Raw genomic sequence first — 23177 nt, forward strand, 5'->3', positions numbered from 1 at the left:
TGTGCTGAGGAGACCGGGTGTCTCTCTGCCTGCGGAACTCTGCTCACATCTCGACCACCAACAGAGCCTCCTGGGCAGAAGGAGCCCACCCCTGAGAATGTTTCCAAGAAGGCAGTTTAAAAGTGGGAGCAGGGGCGCCTGGGTGGCTCAGTGGGTTAAGCCTCTGCCTTCAGCTCAGGTCACGATCCCAGGGTCGGGATCAAGCTCCGAATCAGGCTCTCTGCTCAGTGGACAGCCTGCTTCCCCCCCACCCCGCCCCCCTTTCTCTGCCTACTTGTGATCTCTGTCAAATAAATAAAATCTTTAAAAAAAAAAACCAGAGTGGGAGCACTCAGTCCCCATCGAGCCTGCCTGCCTGATGGGATCGCCAGCTTCACCAGCAATCCAGGCTCCGAGGGGTCTTTTGTGAAAGACAGACCAGCCAGGCAGCCTCCAGACCCGTGCTGACAAGGGTGTGCCACGGCTTCTAGCTCCGCCTCCAGTGGTAATATGCACCCCTATGTCAGCGAAGACTTCCACTGAGACGGACTTCAGGGGCCCACAGAGTAGACACACCTGGGACACGGCCTCTTCCTACAACTGCCCTGTTCCAGGACCCCGGCTCCCTGACCTGCACCGTGCCAGCCCACCAGCCCATCGTGGCCTCCTGTCCTATGGGGCTCCAGGTCAACCCCAGAGCACCAGAATGGCAATGGGAGCCCACATGAAAACAATCTCAGGTGGCAGGCTGCCCCTCCGCAGGTGGACTGGCTGCTTGAGGGGTCCCGGGCTTCTCCAGCAAAGGTGAAGTGCCTCTCTGGAGGGCAGCCTGAGCATCCCTCCAGTCTCGCCCTGTCAAGGCAGCCCAGACTGCTCCAGCTCAGCCTTCAGGGGTGGTACGTGCAGTTGTGTAGAACAGAGCTTGGCTTCTGCAGATGCCACAGCCCGCCAGGAGCTTGCAGCCACACCTAGGCACCGCTCGTGGCTGTTTCTCAAGATCCAGGCCATCCCCGGCCCATGGCAGCCACGTCTGTGCAGTCAGCCCCCCACCACTGGCCTCCAACCGTGCATGCACGTTTGCTAGTTGCCACGACACCTTGCCAGTCGGGCCCATGGTGGCCTGCTGAGGTCTAAAGCACGTTCTGGGGCCAGAGTTCCACGTACGGTTTCCCGTTCCAAGTCCAGGCCTCCCCCTCGGCCTGAGCAGCCTTTGAGTGTGCAGTCAGCCCTCCCCATTCACCTACCCACCCCCACAACTTTGTTGGCCAAGCCCCTCATGGAATACTGGGCTCAAGCCAATGCCCCAAACTGCACCACGCCAGGGTGGAGGGTGGTTACACTCTGAAATTCTTTCAAAGTGAATACAAACAGATCCCTTTTGAAACTGGGGGCTTCATGAGTCCCTGGGCTTCTCGAACAGAGCTCCCTGGGGTCTGTGCTGAGGTCAGAGGGGTCCATCCGTAGCCTGCTCCGGGGCCCAAGATCACCTTCCCTCCTATTTGCCTTTTCAGTTCCTTGTGTTCCCTCAGGCCTGGGCTGCCTGGTCAGACACCTCTCAGCCAGCCTCTGGCGATGCATACCCAGTGAGTGCCTGACAATTAGGCTCAGCCTGTGGGTGCCTGTTGCCCCCTCCTTGTTACCTAACTTCTGTCCGTCAGTAACCTTGTGGGCTGCGGGGCTCAGCTTTGGCTCCCAAACTTACATACCACCACAGTCAAGAGTGGTTTCCCCCTGAAATGCTTTCAAACACTGGCAGCTTGACCTCGATGGCCGCCTGGGCCCAGGGATCCTCCAACACCCAAGGCTCCCAGATGTCTGTTTGGAGGGTCCCCAGAACATCCTGCACCACCCCACCAGATTCCTCCAGCTCTGCCCTTAAGGCAAATACGTTCAGTGTTCCTGATGACTGACAACATTAGGCAGATACCGCCTGCTCCTCATGGGTCGCTCTCACACGCTGCCTTGTGCCCACGCTGACTTTGCTGCGGTTTGTGGCTCATGGGTGCCGAGTCCAGCACCTCCTTCACCCCGTGAGGGCAGTCGGGCCAGTCCAGGCCTCCAGGTTACTGGCACCATGATTCACTCTGGAACCACCCCAACACCATCCCAGACAGGAGCCCTTCCCTCCCATTCCGAAGTATTTCTAAGGTGTCAATCCTCACTTCCCCTGAAGGGGTGCCCATGGGGTTACCAGGAATCCAGTCTCCCAACTGTCTTAGTGAAGAATACCCCAGCAGCCACACAGTCCCGTGCAGAAAGGCAGTGCACGTATTTACAGCATTTCACTGCATGAAATATGTGCATTTTTCTAATACAGGAACATAGTTTCGGCAGATGTCACAGCCAATACTGAAAAACTTCCACCACATTAAGAGTCCACCTCTGTGTGTACAACCTCCAGGTAGCAGGAAACCGTCCACTGAAACTTTCTGACACGGCAGCTCTCAATTGGCGACAGTCACTCACCCTGCAGACTGACCACACCATGGGCTCCCAGGTGCCGCATTCGGCCAGCTCCCCGGTCACTGGGCAGGCCCTGACCTTGCAGGAAAATCCAAGTTTTCCAGGTCTGCCCTAAGGAGAGATAGACCCAACTATGCAGGTTAAGGCTTAGAAAAAGGCAGATGCCATGAATCCCCCAACAATGTCCTCCTGTCACCCAGCTTGGCCAGACATTGCCCAGTTCCAGGTCCCAACCTCACCCCACCTTCCTCACCTGCCCATGCACAGTCAGCACCCGGTGGGGGGGCACCCAGGCACATGGAGGTCTAGCCCACCCCACCCAATGGCAGAGCCTTCAGGGTGCAGGGGCCCACACTCCCAGGTGTCCTCTTGAGGCTTCATCTGACAGTAAGGACTGTCGGTCCCCTCTGGTACTGGCTACCTCTAGGGGTTCCAGGGCTTTCCTCAGCAATCAGGACTTCCCAAATGTGGCTGCCTGGGTGGCTCAGTGGGTTGAGCCTCTGCCTTCCGCTCAGGTCATGGTCTCAGGGTCCTGGGATCGGCCCCTGCATCGGGCTCTTTGCTCGGAGGGGAGCCTGCTTCCCCCTCTGTCTCTGCCTGCTTCTCTGCCTACTTGTGATCTCTGTCTCTCTGTCAAATAAATAAATAAAATCTTAAAAAAAAAAAAGACTTCCCAGCTCTATCTCCTGGGAGGTCTCCTGAAAGTGCTATTTGGCCAGAAGCAGCAAATGTCCCCTCTCTTCTAAGCTGAATGATTCAGTTCTTCATATTTCTAGCCAGAAAATTTACTCAAGGCTTTTATCAACAATATCAATTAGTATAACGCGAAGTTAAAACAACCCAGTAATTCCAACCCCTCTAGGTTATTCCCACCTAAAGAACATTATATTACCAGTGTGGCACCTGGGGGACTCAGTCTGTTGGGCATCTGACTCCTGGTTCCAGCTCAGGTCATGATCTCAGGGTAGGATCTGCCCACATTCGGCTCCGCACTCAGATGGGAATCTGCTTGAGATTGTCTGTCCCTCATCCCCTGTTCACACTCTCTCCTTCATTCTCTAAAATGAGTAAGTAAATCTTTGAAGAAAAAAAAGAAAAGAAAAAGAATGAACATTACCAGCACGCTTCAACAACCGGAGTAAACATCACGCCCGTCACCGCAAGCTGAGGAGGTCGGGATATCGTCAGAACTCAACGCAACAAGCCCGGGAGGTGCTGAGAAGCTGGACGGGCACAGTGGTCCTGGGCGGGCACCGAGTGCCAGGTTCCCGACAACACGCGCTCTTCCCACAGAGTTGCTCTGAACCCTGCTGACTACAACAGGAAATGCTGATGCAAAGCAAACACACCTTTGAGAAGAAAGAGAGTTTCACTCCAGGAAACATGCTCTTCATAGAGAACATGCTCCAAAGCATTATAAACTTTTCACATCTTGTAAAAACTCAAAAGCTTACAGATTAACACACTGGCAGGAATCACGAGTTTTAGGGTCAGGGTTAGCCTCAAGGAATGCAGGGCGCATTGATGGGCATCTCAAGGACAAGACGGTTTTCCTTTAGGCGACTGGTTCACAAAGCAGATGTACAATGCGCGTGGAGGGGCCATCAACCAGGTTCATGGTTTGAACGAAGTTTGTACACAGCTATGCTGGCTCAGAATCTGAATTGGCTTCCTTTGTACACGAGCCTTCCACACGGCGGATTTACTTCGTGCCTCAGGGAGGAAGAGGAGAGTACGGGTGTCCTTCTGGCATGGGCTGTCTCTTAAGTAATTCTTACTTAAAATAACCAATATGCCACTGTACATTTCGGAGAGCCTGTGCTCAGGCCCCACAGTATCCGGGCAGTCCTTACCCTGCACGAACCCACAATCCCGGACGGACTTCAGCAAGAAACCTATCAGGTCACTCTTCCCAGCAGCCCTAACCCTCACGCTTCCCCCCAGTAACTTGCTGCCCACGAACCCCACTCTGCTCCCCGGCTGTGAGTTCCCACGCGGCGCACTGCATTCTCGGTGGAGCACAACCACCCGCCGTCCACGGCAACACCGCGGGGTCCCTACGCCCAACGCAGAAGCAGCCCCACACCCTGAGGAAAGCACCGTTCACTGCGCTTTAACACGTCTCCTGGGTTTTTTCCTGAAACTCCGAGAGCCCCGCCGCCCGCCGCCGCCCGCCGCCGCCCCCCGCCGCCCCGCGCCGCCCCGCGCCGCCCCAAGGCCGCCCCCGCCGGGCCCCCGCGCCCCGCCGGGCCAGACAACGGGCGCCGCGCTCACACCTGTCACCCCAACCGGGGCGCGTCTGCGCACGCGGGGCACGAGGCCGCGCGCCTCCGGGTCTCACCTGGAAGTGCCCCCCCACAGCTCCCGGGCGCAGGGGAGCGGCGGCCGGCTCCCGCGGACACCGAGCAGCCGCCAGCGACCCGAGCGGCCCGCCGGCCGGCGCGCGCCACCGACCGTGGGCCCGACCGGAAAGCCCGCGGCCGCCTCTTCCTACCTCCCGACGCACCCGGGCCCGGCCCCGCCCCACGCCGGCCGCGCCCCGGCCCCGCCCCACGCCGGCGTCCCGTCTCGCCCCACGCCGGCCGCGCCCCGGCCCCGCCCCACGCCGGCCGCGCCCCGGCCCCGCCCCACGCCGGCGTCCCGTCTCGCCCCACGCCGGCGCCCGGCCCCGCCCCACGCCGGCCGCGCCCCGGCCCCGCCCCACGCCGGCCGCGCCCCGCCCCTCCGCTGTGGCCGCGGTCCGCCGCGCTCGCCTTCCCCAGACCCCGCGCTGGCCGCGCCCCGGCCCCGCCCCTCCGCGGCCACTCCGCCCCCGCTCACGCTCCCTCTGCCACGTCCCGGGCGGGCCGCGCCCGCTGCGCAGGCCCCGCCCCACGCTGGACGCGCTCCCGCAGGGCCCCGCCCCACCTTGGCCTCGCCCCTCCCGGGCGAAGGCCCCGCCCCTCACGTAATTTCCTACTAACCCGGAAGAGGATTTCCGGAAGCGAAGGTCCCGGTCCGGTAAGTGGGTTGTGGTCTTTGAGGTTTAAACCCGGGCTCGTCGGCCCCTTCCTGGCTCCGTTGTCCACGCCCCGGGACCGAGGACTCCTGCGGGCGCCCCAGGCCCCGCAGCCGTCCGTCAGACCCGCGGGGAGTCGCCGGGCCCTGCGCTCCCCGGGCCGGTAGTCCGTGTCAGTTGGCGGTCGAGGGCGCCCCGCGGCCTCCGCAGAACCCAGCCCTCCCCGGTGCCGCCGCCGTCGTCCTCCGTCCCCGCCTCGGGGAGGCCCGTGAGCCCCCGCCGCTGGGGGAGAGCGGGCCCGGGTCCCCGCGCCCCAGACCTGTCCCCGGGCTGCGCGCGCCGGCGTGTTCGCGGTCCCGCTGGGAAGGGGGCGCCTCGGTCCCGGAGAGCGGCGCGGGGCGTCGGCAGGGCGAGGAGGAGAGACCGGGGGGGGACGGCGGGCTCCCCGCGCAGTGGTCGCGGGGGACCCCGACAGGAGCGGCGGACGTGAGGGAGGAAGTGGCCCGGGGAACCCAGGCCGGCACGGGAGGGCAGAGCCGCGCGGGAACGGGGACGGGCGGGCGGGACCGACCAGCCCTGGCGCCGGGCAGTGCAGGGGACGTGGCTGTGAAGTCCCACGTTGCTCTCCGTGTTCAGTCAGGAAGTCCCGTTCAGACGAGAGTCCGCAGTGCTTTTCCTGCCCTTACTGCGTACGGAAGTGTTCCTTGTTGGTCAGCACGTAGTTCTGCAGCGTTTCCGTGCAGCTCTTGGAGATACTGAGGACTCGGGTCTTCTCATTCAGAACCAGGTTTAAACAGTAGGCTAATATTCAACACCTTCCTTTCTTTTTTCATGTGGTTCTAAAGATTTTAGTTACCTAGAGCCCCCACAAGCAGGGGCGAGGGGCAGAGGGAGAGGGAGAAGCAGACTCGCCCATGAGCAGAGAGCCCCATGCAGGACTCAGTCCCAGGACCCTGAGATCATGACCTGAGCGGAAGGCAGAGGCCTAACAGACTGAGCCATTCAGGCGCCCCAACAGTACATTTTTTGATGTATTGATGTGATGTTCTGGGGAAAAAGGGAAATTAAAGGCTTTTAATCAGTGTGAGTAAAACCATGAAGTAGAGAAGTGGCTGCTGCTCAGGAGGCTGGAATACGGTCTGGATCCTTCTGCGGCAGGGGTGAGAAGGGCAGGCCTTGTCACCATGGAACACAACTCCAGTGCATGCATAAGGCCAGTGATAGTTCACTCTCCCCAGGCCTCTCTTTCTGTCATCTCTGCCTAGCCCAAAACACCCACACACAAAGCCCAAGACCTTTGGGAAGGGAAAAACCAAGATTTTTTAAAATAAGCACAGAACAAACATATCTCTCCAACGGGGAGGTAAACCTTGGTTCTGGGATGGGAGGATAAAGTGCAGTGAGTGTTAATAGATGGGAGAGAGCCTGGGAGCACAGAGACAGGAGGAGAACTCCACATTCTCCCTTGGTAATCCTGTATTCAGCCTATACTGCAAGAGACTGCAAGGATTGTGACTTGAAAGGGAGGGTCACACAGACTCTCATTCCCCTGAAAGCCAGGTGACAGGTGGGCTTCAGCAGGAATCGGGCATTGTGAAGCACAGGGCAGACACTTGTTCCTCTCCATCTGCAAGTTTATCATTCCTCTTCCCTGGTGCTTTAGTAGACCACAGAAGACCACCTAGTCCACATGCTGATTTCCTCCCCACAGTTTATTCAAAATCGTGAATGGCACATTTTCCAGACTAGGAGAAAGATGATGACGATGGTGATTCAGGAATGGCTCTTTCTCTGGAAAAATTCACTTATCTGTTAATTATTCTGCTTCCTGAATTGCTGTTTTTAGGACATACTAATCTCTGACTCTCAGGTAGCCTGCCTAACACATTTCCTCATTCACCCATGGCTTTTCCTCTGTACTCTCCCAACTCCAGACCAATTCCATCTCTCTGTGATTAGACACAAGGACCGGGTACTACAGTCTTGGTCAGGTCTGCCAGTAGGTATTGTATAAGGACCAAATGTGGATGTACCATTAGCTCTTTACACACAAGGATTAAAGTGAATTAATCTCAGCAATACCTGAACAATCCTGGAAAAGAATACCAATAAGGGGAGATTTGTTATACCTGGTTATATAATCAATTTGAAGCTTAACAAAGTGAATGTGTACATTTGAGCTAAAAATATTAGGAATTTGCAATAGAAGGAAGAGATCGCAAGCTGATAACCTGGGACAAATTGAGGCAGCATTTCAACTCATGGTGTTTTATTCACTGGTTGCTATTTAAGATCAACCTAAATGCCAAACATAAAGAGGATTTTAACATTGTTCACAGTACATTGATCCCAACACGCCTTTACTGTTGATAGATCATAAGGAGTATAGCCCTTCTCGGGCTTCTGAGGGTCCCTACAGTCTGGGTGAGTCGGGAGTTTGCTGGACCTGGACATGGCACCTTTCATGTTATGATAGATTCTGGCCTGATGGCTCCCCGAAATGGCAAAGAAATCTTTACCCAGGACCAACTCATGAAGTTTCCCCCCGCAAGAGTCAGGAATTCATTATGTGCATACAACATGTAGATTTGGATGAAATGACAACTCTTTATTTCCATTTTCTAATTACTTAAAAGAGACTGAATGTATTTTTATTTTTAGAGTTACTAAATGTTTTTCTAATTCATTTTTCATGTGCATTTACATACTATTTTTTATTTTGCAGTTTAATCATACATACACAGACACCTACTTTGTTCTTACAATGTTTATGCAGTGAAACCAAAATCCTTTCTTCATGCCCTTTCTTTTGTATTTTTCCTGTGGGAGGCATCACCTGTTTCACATTTTAAAATATCATATTCAGGGGCATCTGGGTGGCTCAGTCATTGGGCAGCTGCCTTTGGCTCAGGTTATGATCCCAGGGTCCTGGGTTCGAGCCCCGCATTGGGCTCCCTGCTCAGCAGGGGGCCTGTTTCTCCCTCTCCCACTCCTGCTGCTTATGTTCCCTCTCTTGCTGTGTCTCTCTCTGTCAAATAAATAGAATCTTTTAAACAATATAACATATTCCAGGGGCACCTGGGTGGCTCAGGGGGTTAAGCCTCTGCCTTCGGCTCAGGTCTTGATCTCAGGGTCCTGGGATCGAGCCCTGCATCGGTTCTCTGCTTAGCAGGGAACCTGCTTCTCCCCTCTCTCTGCCTGCCTCTCTACCTACTTGCGATCTCACTCTCTCTGTCAAATAAATAAATAAAATCTTTAAAAATATATATATATCATATTCCATTTACTTCTAATATTGTATCATTGAATGTTGCTTTAACTACTTAACTTATGTCATGTTAAAGCTTCAGATAATGTATCTTCATAGGTAATTTGACCTACCTTCATTTTTTTTCTGTTCCAAATTGTTTTGGCTGTACTGTTACCCAAAATCAAAATTGACACAAAATTGACTTTTAAGGTAATTCTCAGTTTTTATATGAAATACTATGTGCTACTTTTAAATTTGGATTGTACCAAATTTCTATAGTCACTGAGGTTTTTATGTCACAGTGTCCCCTAGCTTAAGAATTGGTCTGGTAGGCTTTATTCTTGTCATTTTATGTCCTCAAAAAGTTCTTAAAACATTTTTACATGGGTCTACATAATGATTTCAAATGGGAGCCATAATATTTTGCTGTTGTAAGTAGAGACTTTTTTTTTAATGTGATTGCTTCTTTTTGAATTACTGTAACTAAACATAAAGTATTGACTTTAGCATATTAAGCATAGATCTGTCCACTTCTGAAAATATTCGTATTAGGTCTGACCATTAAAAAGCACTCTCCTGTTCTTTGGGATTGGAAGTCCCCTCTTCTGAGGACGACTGCAGTTCCAGGTCCTTGAGTCTGTGTCTGTTTCCTTTCTGTTTCTCTTTGTCCTGACTCAGTGTCCCAGGCGGTGATGAGTAGGGGCAGCCCTGGCCGGCCCCTTCTTCTCAGCCTTTACGTGAGTGGGACTGCTTCTTTGTCTGCTGCTGAGTATGTTTGCTGACATCTTCTTGATTACCAAGAAGTATTCCCTATTATTTGACATGAATTTTAAAGATTCTCAATTATTTTGAAAGGCCAGATGTTTTTCTAACGATCTGTTGATGTGATCTAATTATTGTGGTATTTAAAATTATTTAAGGGCTTCCTGGCAGCTCAGGTCATGATCCCAGCATCCAGGGATCAAGTCCTGCGTCGGCCTCCCTGCACAGCAAGGAGTCTGCTTCTCCCTCTCCCTCTCCCCCTGCTTGTTCTCTCTCTCACTCTCTCTTTGACAAATAAATAAATAAAATCTTAAACACACACACACACGCATCAAAGGTACATGAAAATCAAAAGTTCACCAACTAATGGTTTACTACTAAGATAATACATACCGGGATGCTGGGGGTGCTCAGTCAGTGAAGCGTCTGCCTTCAGTTCAGGTCAGATGCCAGGGTCCTGCGATTAAGTCCCGCGCCAGGCTCCCTGCTCGGTGGGAAACCTGCTTCTCCTTCTGCCTGCTGCTCCCCCTGCTGTGCACATGCTCTCGCGCTCTTTCTCTCTCTCTCTCTCTCTCTCTGGCAAATAAATAATAAAATAATATACACTAAAGATCTTTTACTGTCAGAAGTTAAAATTTTAAAGAAATGACAAAGCATTACTTATGGCATCCAACCTAAAAGGAAAATATATTGCATGGTTTTTCTCCAGAAACAATATATTTTTCTATAAAGAAATGTCTTAAGGTTTTAGAATGTTTATTCTTTTACCATCAGTTTAAAACATATACTATTTGGAGATAGAAAGTAGAAATTCCATGACTGTCAGAGGGTGAGGGTGGGAAGAGGAATGGAAGTTGTTTAATGGTTTAGAAGATGGAAAGAGTTCTGGAGACAGGTGGTGGTGACGAGGGCACATTATGAACGTATTGACATCACTGGACTGTACATTTTACAGTAACAAGGGCGGAGGACGCCCGGTTGTGTCAGTCAGTAGAGCATGTGAATCTTGATCTCAGGGCACGTTGGGTGTAGAGATTACTTGAAAAATAAAATCTTAAAAAAAGAAAAAAAAAGATTAGGATGGTAAATGTTACATTGTGTGTATTTTGCCACAATAAAATAAAATGGAAAAATATCCTCTTTATAGTAAAATCGATGCTTAACAGTGATCACTCTGGAAAGAATTTGTCAAAAAGAAAAATAAGGAATAATCTGTCAAGTTAGATAATTCGTTTACTTAGTAGGAAAACTCATTTTTTGGAAAATGAGGGCAGAAATCAGAATGTGTGAGTTCAAAGGCATGGAGGTTTGAAATATTTAAGGAGCATGGAAGATTTATCAGTTACCGAATAAGAATGGTATTGCCGGATACATTTGGAAGCCACTGCGAGTTGTGACTTGACGTATACAGGAGGGTCCGTGTCTTGGTCCTGTGTTGCCACATACGGTCACGGGATAGGCAGGTATGTGGAGTCACCTTCTGTTGGACCCTTGATCAGCAGATATAGTAAAAAGACATAAATAGCATTAGCCTGGGTAAATACCTATGATGATGAATAACTGAATTAAACTGGGCAGTAAAAAATGAGGCAGGCTGGAGGCTGATGTCTGGGAATTGGGGCAGTGTGGTGGTTCTCATGCCATACAGAATGTGGACGCAGGAACGAATTCTTGAAAAAGCAAGGACAGTAGGTTGTAAAAACAGGGTGGGGCCTCTCATGGTTGATGTTAGGGGTACTGTTCCAGGTAAAATGTAGGTGTGATGTGTGTCCCTAAAATCTGAGAGTGGGAGAAGGGCAAAGGCAAATTCAGATTCCGCCTGAAACACTGTTCTGACGGCCGCTTGTGCGAATGTGTGTGCCGGTGTGCGTGGAGTTTGTCATGTTACTGGAGTTTCCTGAACCTCTCCGATGATGGCACTTATTAAATTAATAACAAAACCGTAATTAGCAGAATTCTTTTGAGGAAGAAACGAACAAATTATGTCTATCTCCCAAGCACAGAATCACATAAAATAAAACTTTAACTTTTCTTGACATGAGATACAAATGGGTAAGTTAAACCTACTTCTGTTTATGACTTCTTATTATTACTTGTCCATGAAATACACTTACTTCCTATGGATGTTTTAGGGGAGGATTTACAATTTATAAATGCTTTCACAGACAAATACACAAAATCAAACATTGAAATTCAGGGAAGTTTCAGCTAATGCAGATTTCAGTGAACAATTTTCTAAAACTTCAGCTGGAGTAAATAAACGTCCTCTTAAAACCCTTTCATTCTTTAATTTCTGGAATTACTACCCCGTGAAGATTGTTAGACGTGACAGTTCTGCTGTAACCCACATATTCCTGCAATTTTCTGATGCAGGGGATTTTAAGGGGTAAATTTGTAAGGTGGGTGCCTTTGACCCTCGAAATGAAGTAAGTCACTTAATTGATTAATCTGACCATTAAATGCATTCTTTTTTTAAGATTATTCATTAAAGAGAGCATGAGCAGGGGGAGGGGCAGAAGGAGAAGGAGGAACAGACTCCCCACTGAGCAGGGAGGCCTGGTGATGTGGGGTTCGATCCCAGGACACTGGGATGATGACCTGAGCCGAAGTCAGATGCCCAACCGACTGAGGCACCCAGTCACCCCCATAAAATTCATACTTAATGATCTTGTTTCATAACCAAACCCATTCAGAACAAATCTAAAGGCCAGTGTTGGTGGAGACAATGATGGATGATATGTTTATCCAGAGGGCTGGACAGAGAAGTATAGGGATGGAGTTGAGACGCCAGAGAGCTGAGGAGTTAGGGAAACTGCTAATAAACAAGCTAATACCTAAGCCTGGGAAATTTCACAGTGCTTCCGCGTGTGGCCAGTGCAAGAAATCCTGTTTTGGAATTGGAGGGAACTGACTCTTCACATTCTTCCTAAATTGAGGGTATTGCTGTCGTCTCTCCAAGCAGTAGTAGAGCCTTACCTTCGGAGAGCTGACCTCCTCTCCCCGTTTCCTTTGGAGCGCCACTGCATGTTTCTGTCCGGTCTGCTGGGGTTTACTTCCAGGTGGAGTGGGTCTTCGTAACAAGTGGGTGTGGACATTGTGGGCAGCTGTAGTTTAATTGGCTCCTTTCTCATTCCTCAGCCTTGCCTCCCGTTGCTGAGAGACTGTGTATGAGTGAAAACCTAGAAGACACTTGGCAACCGAGCTGCTAAGAATGGACTCACAAGTGAGTACGGAGTTATTCTTCCTACTGAAATAGCATGTCTGTTGCCATCGTGTGGACATAAATCCCACAGGCATTCGTGTTCTAAGTACACTCAAGTTTTTCAAGCTTTCCAAGAACTGTGGAATGGTCATGTTTGGTCAAGGACTCATCATGTGGTAATCTCTTTCCCAATGTTATGCTGAGGTATCTCAGGCTTAGTTAATGCCCTACATTTTCAGGAGACGTGAGAGAAGTTTTTTTTCATAGCCATCTCATGCCTTAGTTGGCACCAAAAATGCACTCGTTAACCATTTTATTAACTGTAGTGGGCTTAGGATTCAGGTCAGTACAGGTGGTAGAGATGAAAAAGGAGCAGAACTTCACAGCCCACATGTGAGCTCTGTCAATCCACTATTATATGTGCGGAGGGGGGGGGGGTAGGTTGTTGCTAATTAATACTGAGGGAAAATGAATGATGGTCATCATGCCAGAGGAGTCCTCCTTTTTTTTTCCCCCCAAATTTAAACCTCTTAAAAGTTTTGATAGAATGTTTGTACTTTCTGAAACTTATAAAAGAGAAAACTAAAATTCATTACTTCCCTTGTCCCAAATCCTGATTTTTTTCCCCTCTTTATAATTTCCCTTAGTTCAAATTTGGTAACTAGAAACAATGTATAGGGAATATTGTTTTCTTAACTTTGAGTATAATTCAGGAAAAGGAGTATAGGAGGTAAAATGAAACCCAAGGACCCCTGGAAATTTTTGATGAGCTGAAGAGACAAGAACAGTAAAGTGGCGGGGCGCCTGGGTGGCTCAGTGGGTTAAGCCTCTGCCTTCAGCTCCAGTCATGATCCCAGGGTCCTGGGATCGAGCCCCACATCAGGCTCTCTGCTCAGCAGGGAGCTTGCTTCCCCCTCTCTCTCTGCCTGCCACTCTGCCTACTTGTGATCTCTCTCTCTCTCTGTCAAATAAATAAAAAAATCTTTAAAAAAAAAAAAAAAAGAACAGTAAAGTGGCTTTAAGCGCACTGAGCAGAGAGACCAGATAAAGAAAAGCATGATGGTAACAGATCCGTGGAGGGTTTCAGGCAGTAGGAGGGGTCCGGATACTACTATCCTTCCTTAGGGAAGTCTCAGCCTCTGGCTCATGCTCATGAACCATTTATCCTTATGCTTTATAATGAACCTGTTATGTGAAGATTAAAGGATGTGCTGCTGATCTTCTATCCTGTGTGGATTCTGTTCAGTTTTACAGAATTATGGACATTGTTTCAATACTCTGACAGTTATTGGATAGTAAAACTAGAAGTTGCATTTAAATGTTTGCTTTTAGCATTTACTATGTCATTGGATCTTTAAGAACTCATAAAAGGTCATTACACCATATCATAGATGATGAAACTGAGATCGTATAGGGGAATAATCTTGTCAAAGTACTGAAAAAGTGGCAGGTTGTGTCATGAGTCCATAGATTTACTTGAAATTGGTGGAAAATAGTGTTTTAGTTTTAAGTGTTCCAGAGAGACTGTTATACTCATGATCTGGAAGTCTCAATTACAAGTTTATTGCAAAACCCACAGGTTAGATTACACCTCATTCTTTTTTTTTTTTTTAATTTTTTTTATTTTATTTATTTGACAGAGAGAAATCACAAGTAGGCAGAGAGGCAGACAGAGGGAGAGGAGGAAGCAGGCTCCCTGCAGAGCAGAGAGCCCGATGCGGGGCTCAATCCCAGGACCCTGGGATCATGACCCGAGCCGAAGGCAGAGGCTTTAACCCACTGAGCCACCCAGGTGCCCCAGATTACACCTCATTCTATATCTCTATAATGAAATGTATGTATTGTGAATGTGTCTGGGTATATCTGTAAGTCAGATGTCCAGGTGTGCACTGAAAATGATGACTGAACCCAGCATTCTGTTTGAGCTTTCTGTACATGCAGCCCACACTTCCTTAGTGCCGTCGTCTGTACCCTCTGCCCCTGAATATTGGCAGGGGTGGTCCTGTCTGAAAACGCCCATAATCTTCTAGGAATCAGTGACGTTTGAAGATGTAGCTGTAGACTTTACTCAGGAAGAGTGGACCCTGCTGGACAGGTCCCAGAGAAAACTCTTCAGAGATGTGATGCTGGAGAACATCAGTCACCTGGTCTCAATTGGTGAGTCTCTTACTGTTTACTACGTACGGATACGTCTGTTCACTCATCCACTCAACAGCTGCGTGGCTAAGACTCCTCATTTCTCACTGAAGACTGTCCTTCTTACAACTGCCTCACGACAATCTTCACGTTGTACTTTGTCATCCCACTAGAATGTAATTTTCCTCACACAGTTTCATGTCTTTCTTGCTACTCAATCTCCACAACACCCAAACAGTGGTGGGAATTCATTATTTTTGAATTGGTAAGTAAATACATTGACTTTTAAAAAAAATTTTTTTTTCCCTGTGGGGACTGATCAGACCATGGTATTTAAAAAAAAAAAAAACAAAAACAAAAACAAAAACAAAAAAGAAAAAAAACAGGAGCACCTGGGTAGCACAGTTGGTTAAGTGTCCAGCTCTGTTTCAGGTCAGGTCATGATCTCAGGGTTGTGGGATTGAACAATAAAGTGGCTCCATGCTCAGTGCAGAATCTGCTTAAGTTTCTCTTGCCCACTTCCCTTCCCCCACCCTGGGTCTCTCTAAAATAAATAAATCTTAAGTTAAAAAAAAAAAAAACAGATAAGTGGTTTTCCATGCAGAATCCAGATTTTTCTGGTGGAGTTTTATTTATTGGATTCATTTAGGATATAATATTCAAACACTGGGAGAACTTACATCTTCTCACTGTGTTAAAATATTGAAGATTGCACAGTTGGTCTCTGAACTTAGTTAGGCATCAATAATGACAGGTCCTTAAAGTCTTTGGGAAAGGTCAAGAGTTAACCTTCTGTTGGTGAAGGACTATCCATGTTGTTTTCAACATACTCTTACCTGAGATGACTTGCATCTTTCCCATTAGTTGGCCCTACATTGATGATCATACCATGTCCTGCACAGAAGTCAAAATTCAATTCTCTTTTTTCTCTGAACAGGCAGACAGCTCTACAAATCTGATACGATTTCCCACTTGGAACCAGGCGAGCACCTTTCAAAAGAAGGGCTGGGTTTGCTGCAGTGCCAGAGTCTGGGTGAGCTACCTTAAGAGCTACTGAGTGAGTAGGCCCTAAGAATCATCAGATGAAACGTAGCTGCTTTTTTAAAAGATAGACAATATGATAGGGGGAAATTTTTTTAGATATTGTCATTATATTTAACAGGTGTCCATTTCTGTTCTGTCTTTGGGAAGGTAATAGTTATGTACTATTGGAGTTAAAATACACCTAATGTCCCTTTCCATGATCCTCTTCTGTGAAGATTTTCCCTCTTTTCCTCCCCAGCTTGCCGTCTCCATCTTATTTTTCTCATCTTTCAGTCCTGAAAATGTCAACTGTTGATGTCCTATGTGTTTCTTCTCCTTATGGTATTCCTTAATTTGACATTCTTTCCCATCTCTGTGTCAGTATTCAAAACATATTCCATGAGCATTCAGTGTCTTCAGCATTTTAATTCTGTCAATGTCACTGTCGCAATTTTTTCCCCAATCATTTCAGATAGGGAAGATGATCTTAAAAAACAAGAAATGATATTCACGCAACATGTCTGCAAGAAGGACACAGCATTAGTCAGTGCAATGGTAAGCCTCAAGGGGATGAACCTGTGCGTTCAGAGGTGTGGGTATTGAATAAGGAAGGAATTGGGCACCATTACCCGATCATAATTTAAGCTGGAATCAAGGGTTTTCACAGCAAGACGTTTGGGTTAGTTTGATTTTAGGGAAGAAATTAATCTGAAGTCAAAACCATAACCTGAGGTCTTGTAAACAGACAGCTGCATGACCATAACTTACATACCTAACATTTGAAACACAGTATTGTTTTGAAACATTGTCTTTAATCAGATATCTCTTCATTTGGGCTGCTACAAAAAAGAAAATTTCTGGGCGCCTGGGTGGCTCAGTGGGTTAAGCCGCTGCCTTCGGCTCGGGTCGTGATCTCAGGGTCCTGGGATCGAGTCCCACATCAGGCTCTCTGCTCAGCGGGGAGCCTGCTTCCCTCTCTCTCTCTCTTTGCCTGCCTCTCTGCCTACTCGTGATCTCTCTCTCTCTCTCTCTCTCTCTCTGTCAAATAAATAAATAAATAAATCTTTAAAAAAAAAAAATTTCTATGCTTCCTGGAGAGGAATACGCCATGTTTATGTAACTAATGTAGAGACAGTGTTGTAGGACTCTGTCCCTGAACGATGACTGTAGAATTTATATGTAGATGAAGGAAGGAAGGAATAAATTTGAGGAACTTTTTCAACAGTCTCTCATTTCCTTTTGAATAGCAGAGATCTCACACTCAAGAGGATCCTTTTGAATGCAATGATTTTGGAGAAAATTTAACTGAAATGCTAACATGGACTCAATATGTGGTACCTAAAATGGGAAAGAATCCCTGTATCAGCAAAGAATGTGGAAAAGACAGCAGTTGTTTCCCATCTTTCAATACACGTAAGCAGAGTCACACTACAAGCAAATCACATGAATGTCATCAGCGTGGGAATGCCTTTATTCAAAGCTCTGCCCGTAGACAAACCAATACTACTCAGAATGGAGAGAAAACATTTGAATGTCATGAATGTGGGAAAGCCTTTGGAAAAAGTTCTAACCTGAGGCGACATGAGATGATTCACACTGGAGTGAAACCACATGGATGTCATCTGTGTGGGAAGGCCTTCACTCATTGTTCTGACCTTAGAAAACATGAGAGAATCCACACTGGAGAGAAATCATATGGATGTCATCTATGTGGGAAAGCCTTCAGTAAGAGTTATAACCTTCGGCGACACGAGATGATTCACACAAGGAAAAAACCCCATGAATGCCATCTATGTGGGAAAGCCTTCACTCACTGTTCTGATCTTAACAAGCATGAAAGAACTCACTTTGGAGAGAAACCATATGGATGCCATCTATGCGGGAAGACATTCAGTAAAACTTCGTATCTTAGACAACATGAGCGAACTCATAATGGAGAGAAACCGTATGAGTGTCATCTCTGTGGGAAGGCATTCACTCACTGTTCTCACCTTAGAAAACACGAGAGAACTCACACTGGAGAGAAACCCTACGAATGTCATCTATGTGGGAAAGCTTTCACTGAATCTTCTGTCCTTAGACGACATGAGAGAACCCACACTGGAGAGAAGCCGTATGAATGTCACCTCTGCTGGAAAGCCTTTACTGACTCTTCCGTCCTTAAACGACATGAGAGAACTCACACTGGAGAAAAACCATACGAATGTCACCTATGTGGCAAAGCTTTCAATCACTCTTCTGTCCTTAGACGACACGAGAGAACTCACACTGGTGAGAAACCATATGAATGCAGTGTTTGTGGGAAAGCCTTCAATAGAAGCTATAATTTTAGATTGCATAAGAGAATCCACACTGGAGAGAAACCATATAAATGTTATGTATGTGGGAAAGCCTTCAGTAAATATTTTAACCTTAGACAACATGAGAAAATACATGTAAAAATAATAAGTGTAGACGATTCACCACCTATAGCTTCAAACTATAAACACTCTTGAGGGCTCAAACACTCAAGAAACACTAGGTTTATAATCAGTGTGGGAGAGCATTTTTCCATCCTTATTACTTCACTCAACTGAAGGTAATCCCAAGTGGAGAGAATCTGCATGTGGGTCACATCTGTGTGACCAAACCTTCAGATAATGGACATGGAAGAATGTAAATGGAGTATGGAAGAATTTTCACCCACAGTCCTGTCGAACAAAATGGAGAAGTGGCATGTCAGAGAAAACAGGTCTGTAATTAATGCAGAAATACTTTCCTTTATCCTTTAAATAAGCAAATTGTGCAGCAGAGTCTCTAGACCTGTAATCACCACGCACTCATTCATTCAGCAACACATCTGGCATGCAGAAGAAGTCTGCTAAAACAAGTAAGGGGGAAAAAAAACATTCCTAGGAAGACAGGAGAATTTTGTTGCCGAAGGGCTGTGTTCAGTGAGAACTAGGACATGATAAAGATTGAGGACATTTGGAGTATCCTGTTTGCAGAAAGCCTGAATTACCTGACCTAACAGTAATGTCTGTAGTGACAAAGCACTCCCTCTACTAATGGCAAACACCAGTTTGGCACAGCTGAAAGCAGCAGCAGAAGAGACAAGCCGGCCTGGCCCGTATCCCCATCACAGCAGCCACAAACGCACAAGTCACCCAACCGAAGAGACCGCTGTATCCCAGGTCCCCCCCACCCAGGCAAATGCAGAAAGCCAGGAGACACCAGGTAACAACTCAGGCCAAGTCGCTGATCCTCACTCGCTTGAACGTGCTCAGGCTTCCTTGTTCACACATGGCACAAAACAGAATACAGATGCTTATAATTAATTTATACTGTTATGAGTGAGGATGCAGTGCCCTTTTCAATCCCTGCTTCACCTCTCTCCTTTGGTTTGAAGAAATTATTGGTGTGTTTGTTGATGTTTCCTCACCCTCATTTGCTTGCTGTGTTTAAAGTCTTGAAGTGACCTGTTAACATCGGCAACAGAACAGTGCTTCCCAAGCCTATTGAATTTCTCCATCTTCTCGTGTTTCTTATAACTTCAGTTTTGTGTAGTAATATTACACATTTTCCTCCTAACTCCAAAGATACATGAGAATTTGTTCCATCGCCTTTCCTGCTGCCTTGCAAAGATGCTTTTGTATTTTTTAATTTTGCACATTGTCTTAAAAAGAGGAGGAGACTTACGTTGACGTGGTTTTACCCAGACAAGTTTATTGTTCTCGTCTAGTGGGGAAACATCACTTCTTCCATCCAGGCCCTGAAGTATGCTCGGGCTAGGCAGCAGCTTTGATTTCACTCAAGACATTAATGTCTCCCAGGTTGTTCCTCTAGATTTATGAAGACACCTCCTGAGGTACTATAACCCGAGAAGACAAAATGCTTTTCCTCTTTATGCCCACCTAGAAACCTATGAGGAAAAGGATCCCAGGATTGGAGATTCTCTATATTTCAATCAGCCTATGTCAGTCCACATATTTATATATCCATCTACTTGCTATTTCCTCATAGGGTTTTTTTGCCCATGATTTCCAGTGTCTATACAAAGCAAATTCCCAGACTTGTGGAAATCGGATGGTCTCTTCATGGTCCTTACAGTCCTCTCTGATTTCACAAATCTCTGAATTCAAAACAGTACAATTTTTACTTGATTGACTCTTTTTAATTTCCTGTGTCTGTCTTGTCTCTACTAAACAACTTATCTGGAAGCAGAAGCCTCAGTATTTCACTTGAACCAATTTCCAGCTGATTTTGTTTCAGTCAGGACAGGCTGCCTGCTTCTCCGGACTGTCCTTCTGTGGTGTTCGTTTCCAGGTGCTTCAGTAGAAGAAGCCGGTGTGAATATGATGACCACATCGGCGGGCTTCGCTCTCCGCAGGTCATGTCATGTCACCCAGAGAGGCTACACTGCGGTGCCGCTGGGCAGTTGCTTGCGTAACATGAAGGGTTCACCGCTGCCACTGGTTAGTTGGGCCAGTGCGAGCTATTCGGGGCCAAAACGGAAATAATTCACCTGGACATACTTCAGACCAAAGAATGATTCATTTCTAAGTTTAATGCATAATATATTTGTCAGAATTTTGAAAACAGTAACTATTTATATAAGAAAAAAAAAATCTCCACAGTTTACAAGTTGGAATCACATTAAAAGTCTGACACCTTCTCATGGGAACCTGGTTTGGGTATCTGCACTTTCCTAATTTAGTTTCTTGGTACTGTGTTTCTGTCAAACCCCCATTATGTCAGTCATACAAACCCGTAGGGCTGCATTCTGATGGAGGTCAGCACACGGCCGGAGCAAGTGGCAGATCGCGGAAGAGCAGGTGTGGTCAAAAGGGTGGGAGTAAGTCTCACTGTACCTGCATCCCCATTCCCCAAAAAGGGCACACCTCAGTGCTGTGAGACAGCATTCTGGCCCACATTCTTTCCCACGGGGGAAAGGGAGAGCATCTGAGTGAGTGACCTCGAGCCAAAGAAACCCAGGTCTTCTCTGCACTCCCTACAATACCGGGCTGAGCTGCATAACCTGGGGCTGGGAATCCCGTGAGAAGAGCACGTGGAGGTCTTAGGGGGCATCAAAGACGTGGATCCTACTAACTCCAGGACAGACTACTGCGAACCCTATCCATGAGCTGCCAGGCATGACATGGCCCCTCGGGACCCCCCAGTGCTCAGTGCACATCACCCACACATCTCCAAACCTGGCGCTCAGCTCCCTGAGTGCACTCCCGACTGCATCCAGACAGGCCTTGCAGCTGGCTAGAGCGTGCAGACAGCACTGGCCCCGCTCTGTAGGACCGGGAGTCAAACAGAAGCACTTGGCAGCACACTAGGGAAAGCAAAAAGAAGGCTGTCAGCACCTGGCCCAGCTCTGCAGTATTAACAGAAGGTCTACAGTCGGGAATTCCACACCCCCCAAGAGGAGACCTGAGTTCGGAGCAGGACCACACATAGAAAAGGTATGAGAAACGAATACAGCAGATACAAGATTTGAAAGAACATAGGTGTGCCCGGGAGGCTCTGTCGGTTAAGTACCTGCCTTCAGCTCAGGTCATGATCCCAGGATCCTGGGATGGAGCCCCGCATCGGGCTCTCCGCTCAGCGAGGAGTCTGTTTCTTACTCTCCCTCTGCCTGTGCCTCTCTGCCTGCTCGTGCTCACTCTCACTCTCTCGGACAAATAACTAAAATCTTTTTTAAAAATAACAAAATAAGCATTTAATGTAGTTATATAGCTAAATTCAGAATACTGCAATCGTATTTTATGGTGATACATTAACCACTTACTTCTAGCAACGAGGTTAAGAGAGAAAAGTACTGAGAATAACTATAGCTACCATAATTTTTAAAAGACAACGTGAAAAACATCAAAAATGTAAAACATAAGGGGAGTAAAGTTGTTTACCAGCTTACATTAGACTGTCACATCTAGATGTTTTATGGAAGTCTCCGGTGACCACAGAGCAATAGTCGACACACAGAAGATAAAAAGACAGGATCAAAGCACAGCACTACAGAAAACCATCAGCACCCACAGACAGCATCACGAACACTGCAGGACATCTGGAAGAGAACAAATGAGATGGCATCAGTAAACCTGTCTGCAGCAGTTACCAAAGGCGTGAGTGGACTAAATTCTGTAATAGAGAGGCAGAGTGGATAGCTGCACTAAAAGCAATACCCAAACAAACAGCACCATCAGAAGACGCGCTTCAGCTTTAAAGACACATACAGGGGCGCCTGCGGGGCTCCGTCGTTGGGCATTGCCTTCACCTCAGGTCATGATCTCAGGGTCCTGGGATCGAGCCCCCATCGGGTTCTCTGCTCAGCAGGGACCCTGCTTGCCCCACCCCACTCTCTACCTGCCTCTCTGCCCACTTGTGATCTCTGTTAAATAAATAAAATCTTTTAAAAATTGGGGGGAGAGAGAGAGAGAGCACAAGCAGGGAGAGTGGGAAAGGGAGAAGGAGAAGCAGATTCCCCACAAAGTAAGGAGCCCAATGCGGGCCTCGATCCCAGGACCCTGAGATCACTGAATGAACCACCCAGACACCCCTAATCTCATTTTTATTTTTTTTAAGATTTTATTTATTTATTTGACAGATCACAAGTAGGCAGAGAGAGGGGGGGAAGCAGGCTCCCTGCTGAGCAGAGAGCCCGACATGGGGCTCGATCCCAGGACCCTGAGACCATGACCCGAGCTGAAGGCAGAGGCTTTAACCCACTGAGCCACCCAGGCGCCCCCTTAATCTCATTTTTAAAGAGCAATTGTAGAATAAAACCCACCCCATCATGTAGATTTCTACATTCTCCCACTTTATTCCAAGTAAATAATTTTTTTTAAGATTTTTATTTATTTATTTGACAGATCACAAGTAGGCAGAGAGGCAGGCAGAGTGGGGGGGAAGCAGGCTCCCTGCTGAGCAGAGAGCCCACTGTGGGGCTCGATCCCAGGACCCTGAGATCACTGAATGAACCACCCAGACACCCCTAATCTCATTTTTATTTTTTTTTAAGATTTTTATTTATTTATTTGACTGAGAGAGATCACAAGTAGGCAGAGAGGCAGGTGGGGCGGGGTTGGGGGGGAAGCAGGCTCCCTGCTGAGCAGAGAGCCCGCTGTGGGGCTCGATCCCAGGACCCTGAGATAATGACCTGAGCTGAAGGCAGAGGCTTAACCCGCTGAGCCACCCAGGCGCCCCCAAGTAACTAATATTTTGAGGCCAGATCCACACAGGCTCACTTTGTAGGGCTGGAATGCATTACGAAGTCAGGGAGATCAAATTTTCTACTACCAATCTTATTTTCCAGGATTTTCCAGTGATTCCTGCACATTAACTAGTCCTTACTCAGAGCAAGTTGACAGGGCATCCTG

General features: G+C 47.8%; 1 protein-coding gene and 1 long non-coding RNA gene across 4 annotated transcripts; one reads left to right on the forward strand and one right to left on the reverse strand.

Moving 5' to 3' along the window:
* Positions 1 to 1308: 1308 nt before the first annotated feature.
* On the reverse strand, positions 1309 to 4983 carry LOC308338205. Of its 3 annotated transcripts, none has more exons than XR_013966393.1 (4): positions 4784 to 4967; positions 3897 to 4155; positions 3335 to 3519; positions 1309 to 2553 (listed from the first exon to the last, which is right to left on the reverse strand). It is a non-coding gene; the product is annotated as an uncharacterized lncRNA (long non-coding RNA). The 3 variants fall into 3 exon arrangements; XR_013966394.1 differs by having other exon boundaries at positions 3335 to 3791; positions 4784 to 4956; XR_013966392.1 differs by lacking the exon at positions 3897 to 4155 and having other exon boundaries at positions 4784 to 4983.
* Positions 4984 to 5413: 430 nt separating this feature from the next.
* On the forward strand, positions 5414 to 20461 carry LOC308338852 (uncharacterized protein). Its single transcript, XM_080797148.1, has 6 exons — positions 5414 to 5442; positions 12591 to 12675; positions 14685 to 14811; positions 15728 to 15823; positions 16286 to 16368; positions 17061 to 20461. Exons 2-6 carry the CDS (start codon positions 12664 to 12666, stop codon positions 18306 to 18308), a joined length of 1566 nt encoding a protein of 521 aa, XP_080653274.1. The 5' UTR covers positions 5414 to 5442; positions 12591 to 12663; the 3' UTR covers positions 18309 to 20461.
* The last annotated feature ends 2716 nt before the right edge of the window (positions 20462 to 23177 follow it).

The sequence above is a fragment of the Martes martes genome (genome assembly GCF_963455335.1).
Source record: "Martes martes genome assembly, chromosome: 2".
Lineage (NCBI taxonomy): Eukaryota > Metazoa > Chordata > Mammalia > Carnivora > Mustelidae > Martes > Martes martes.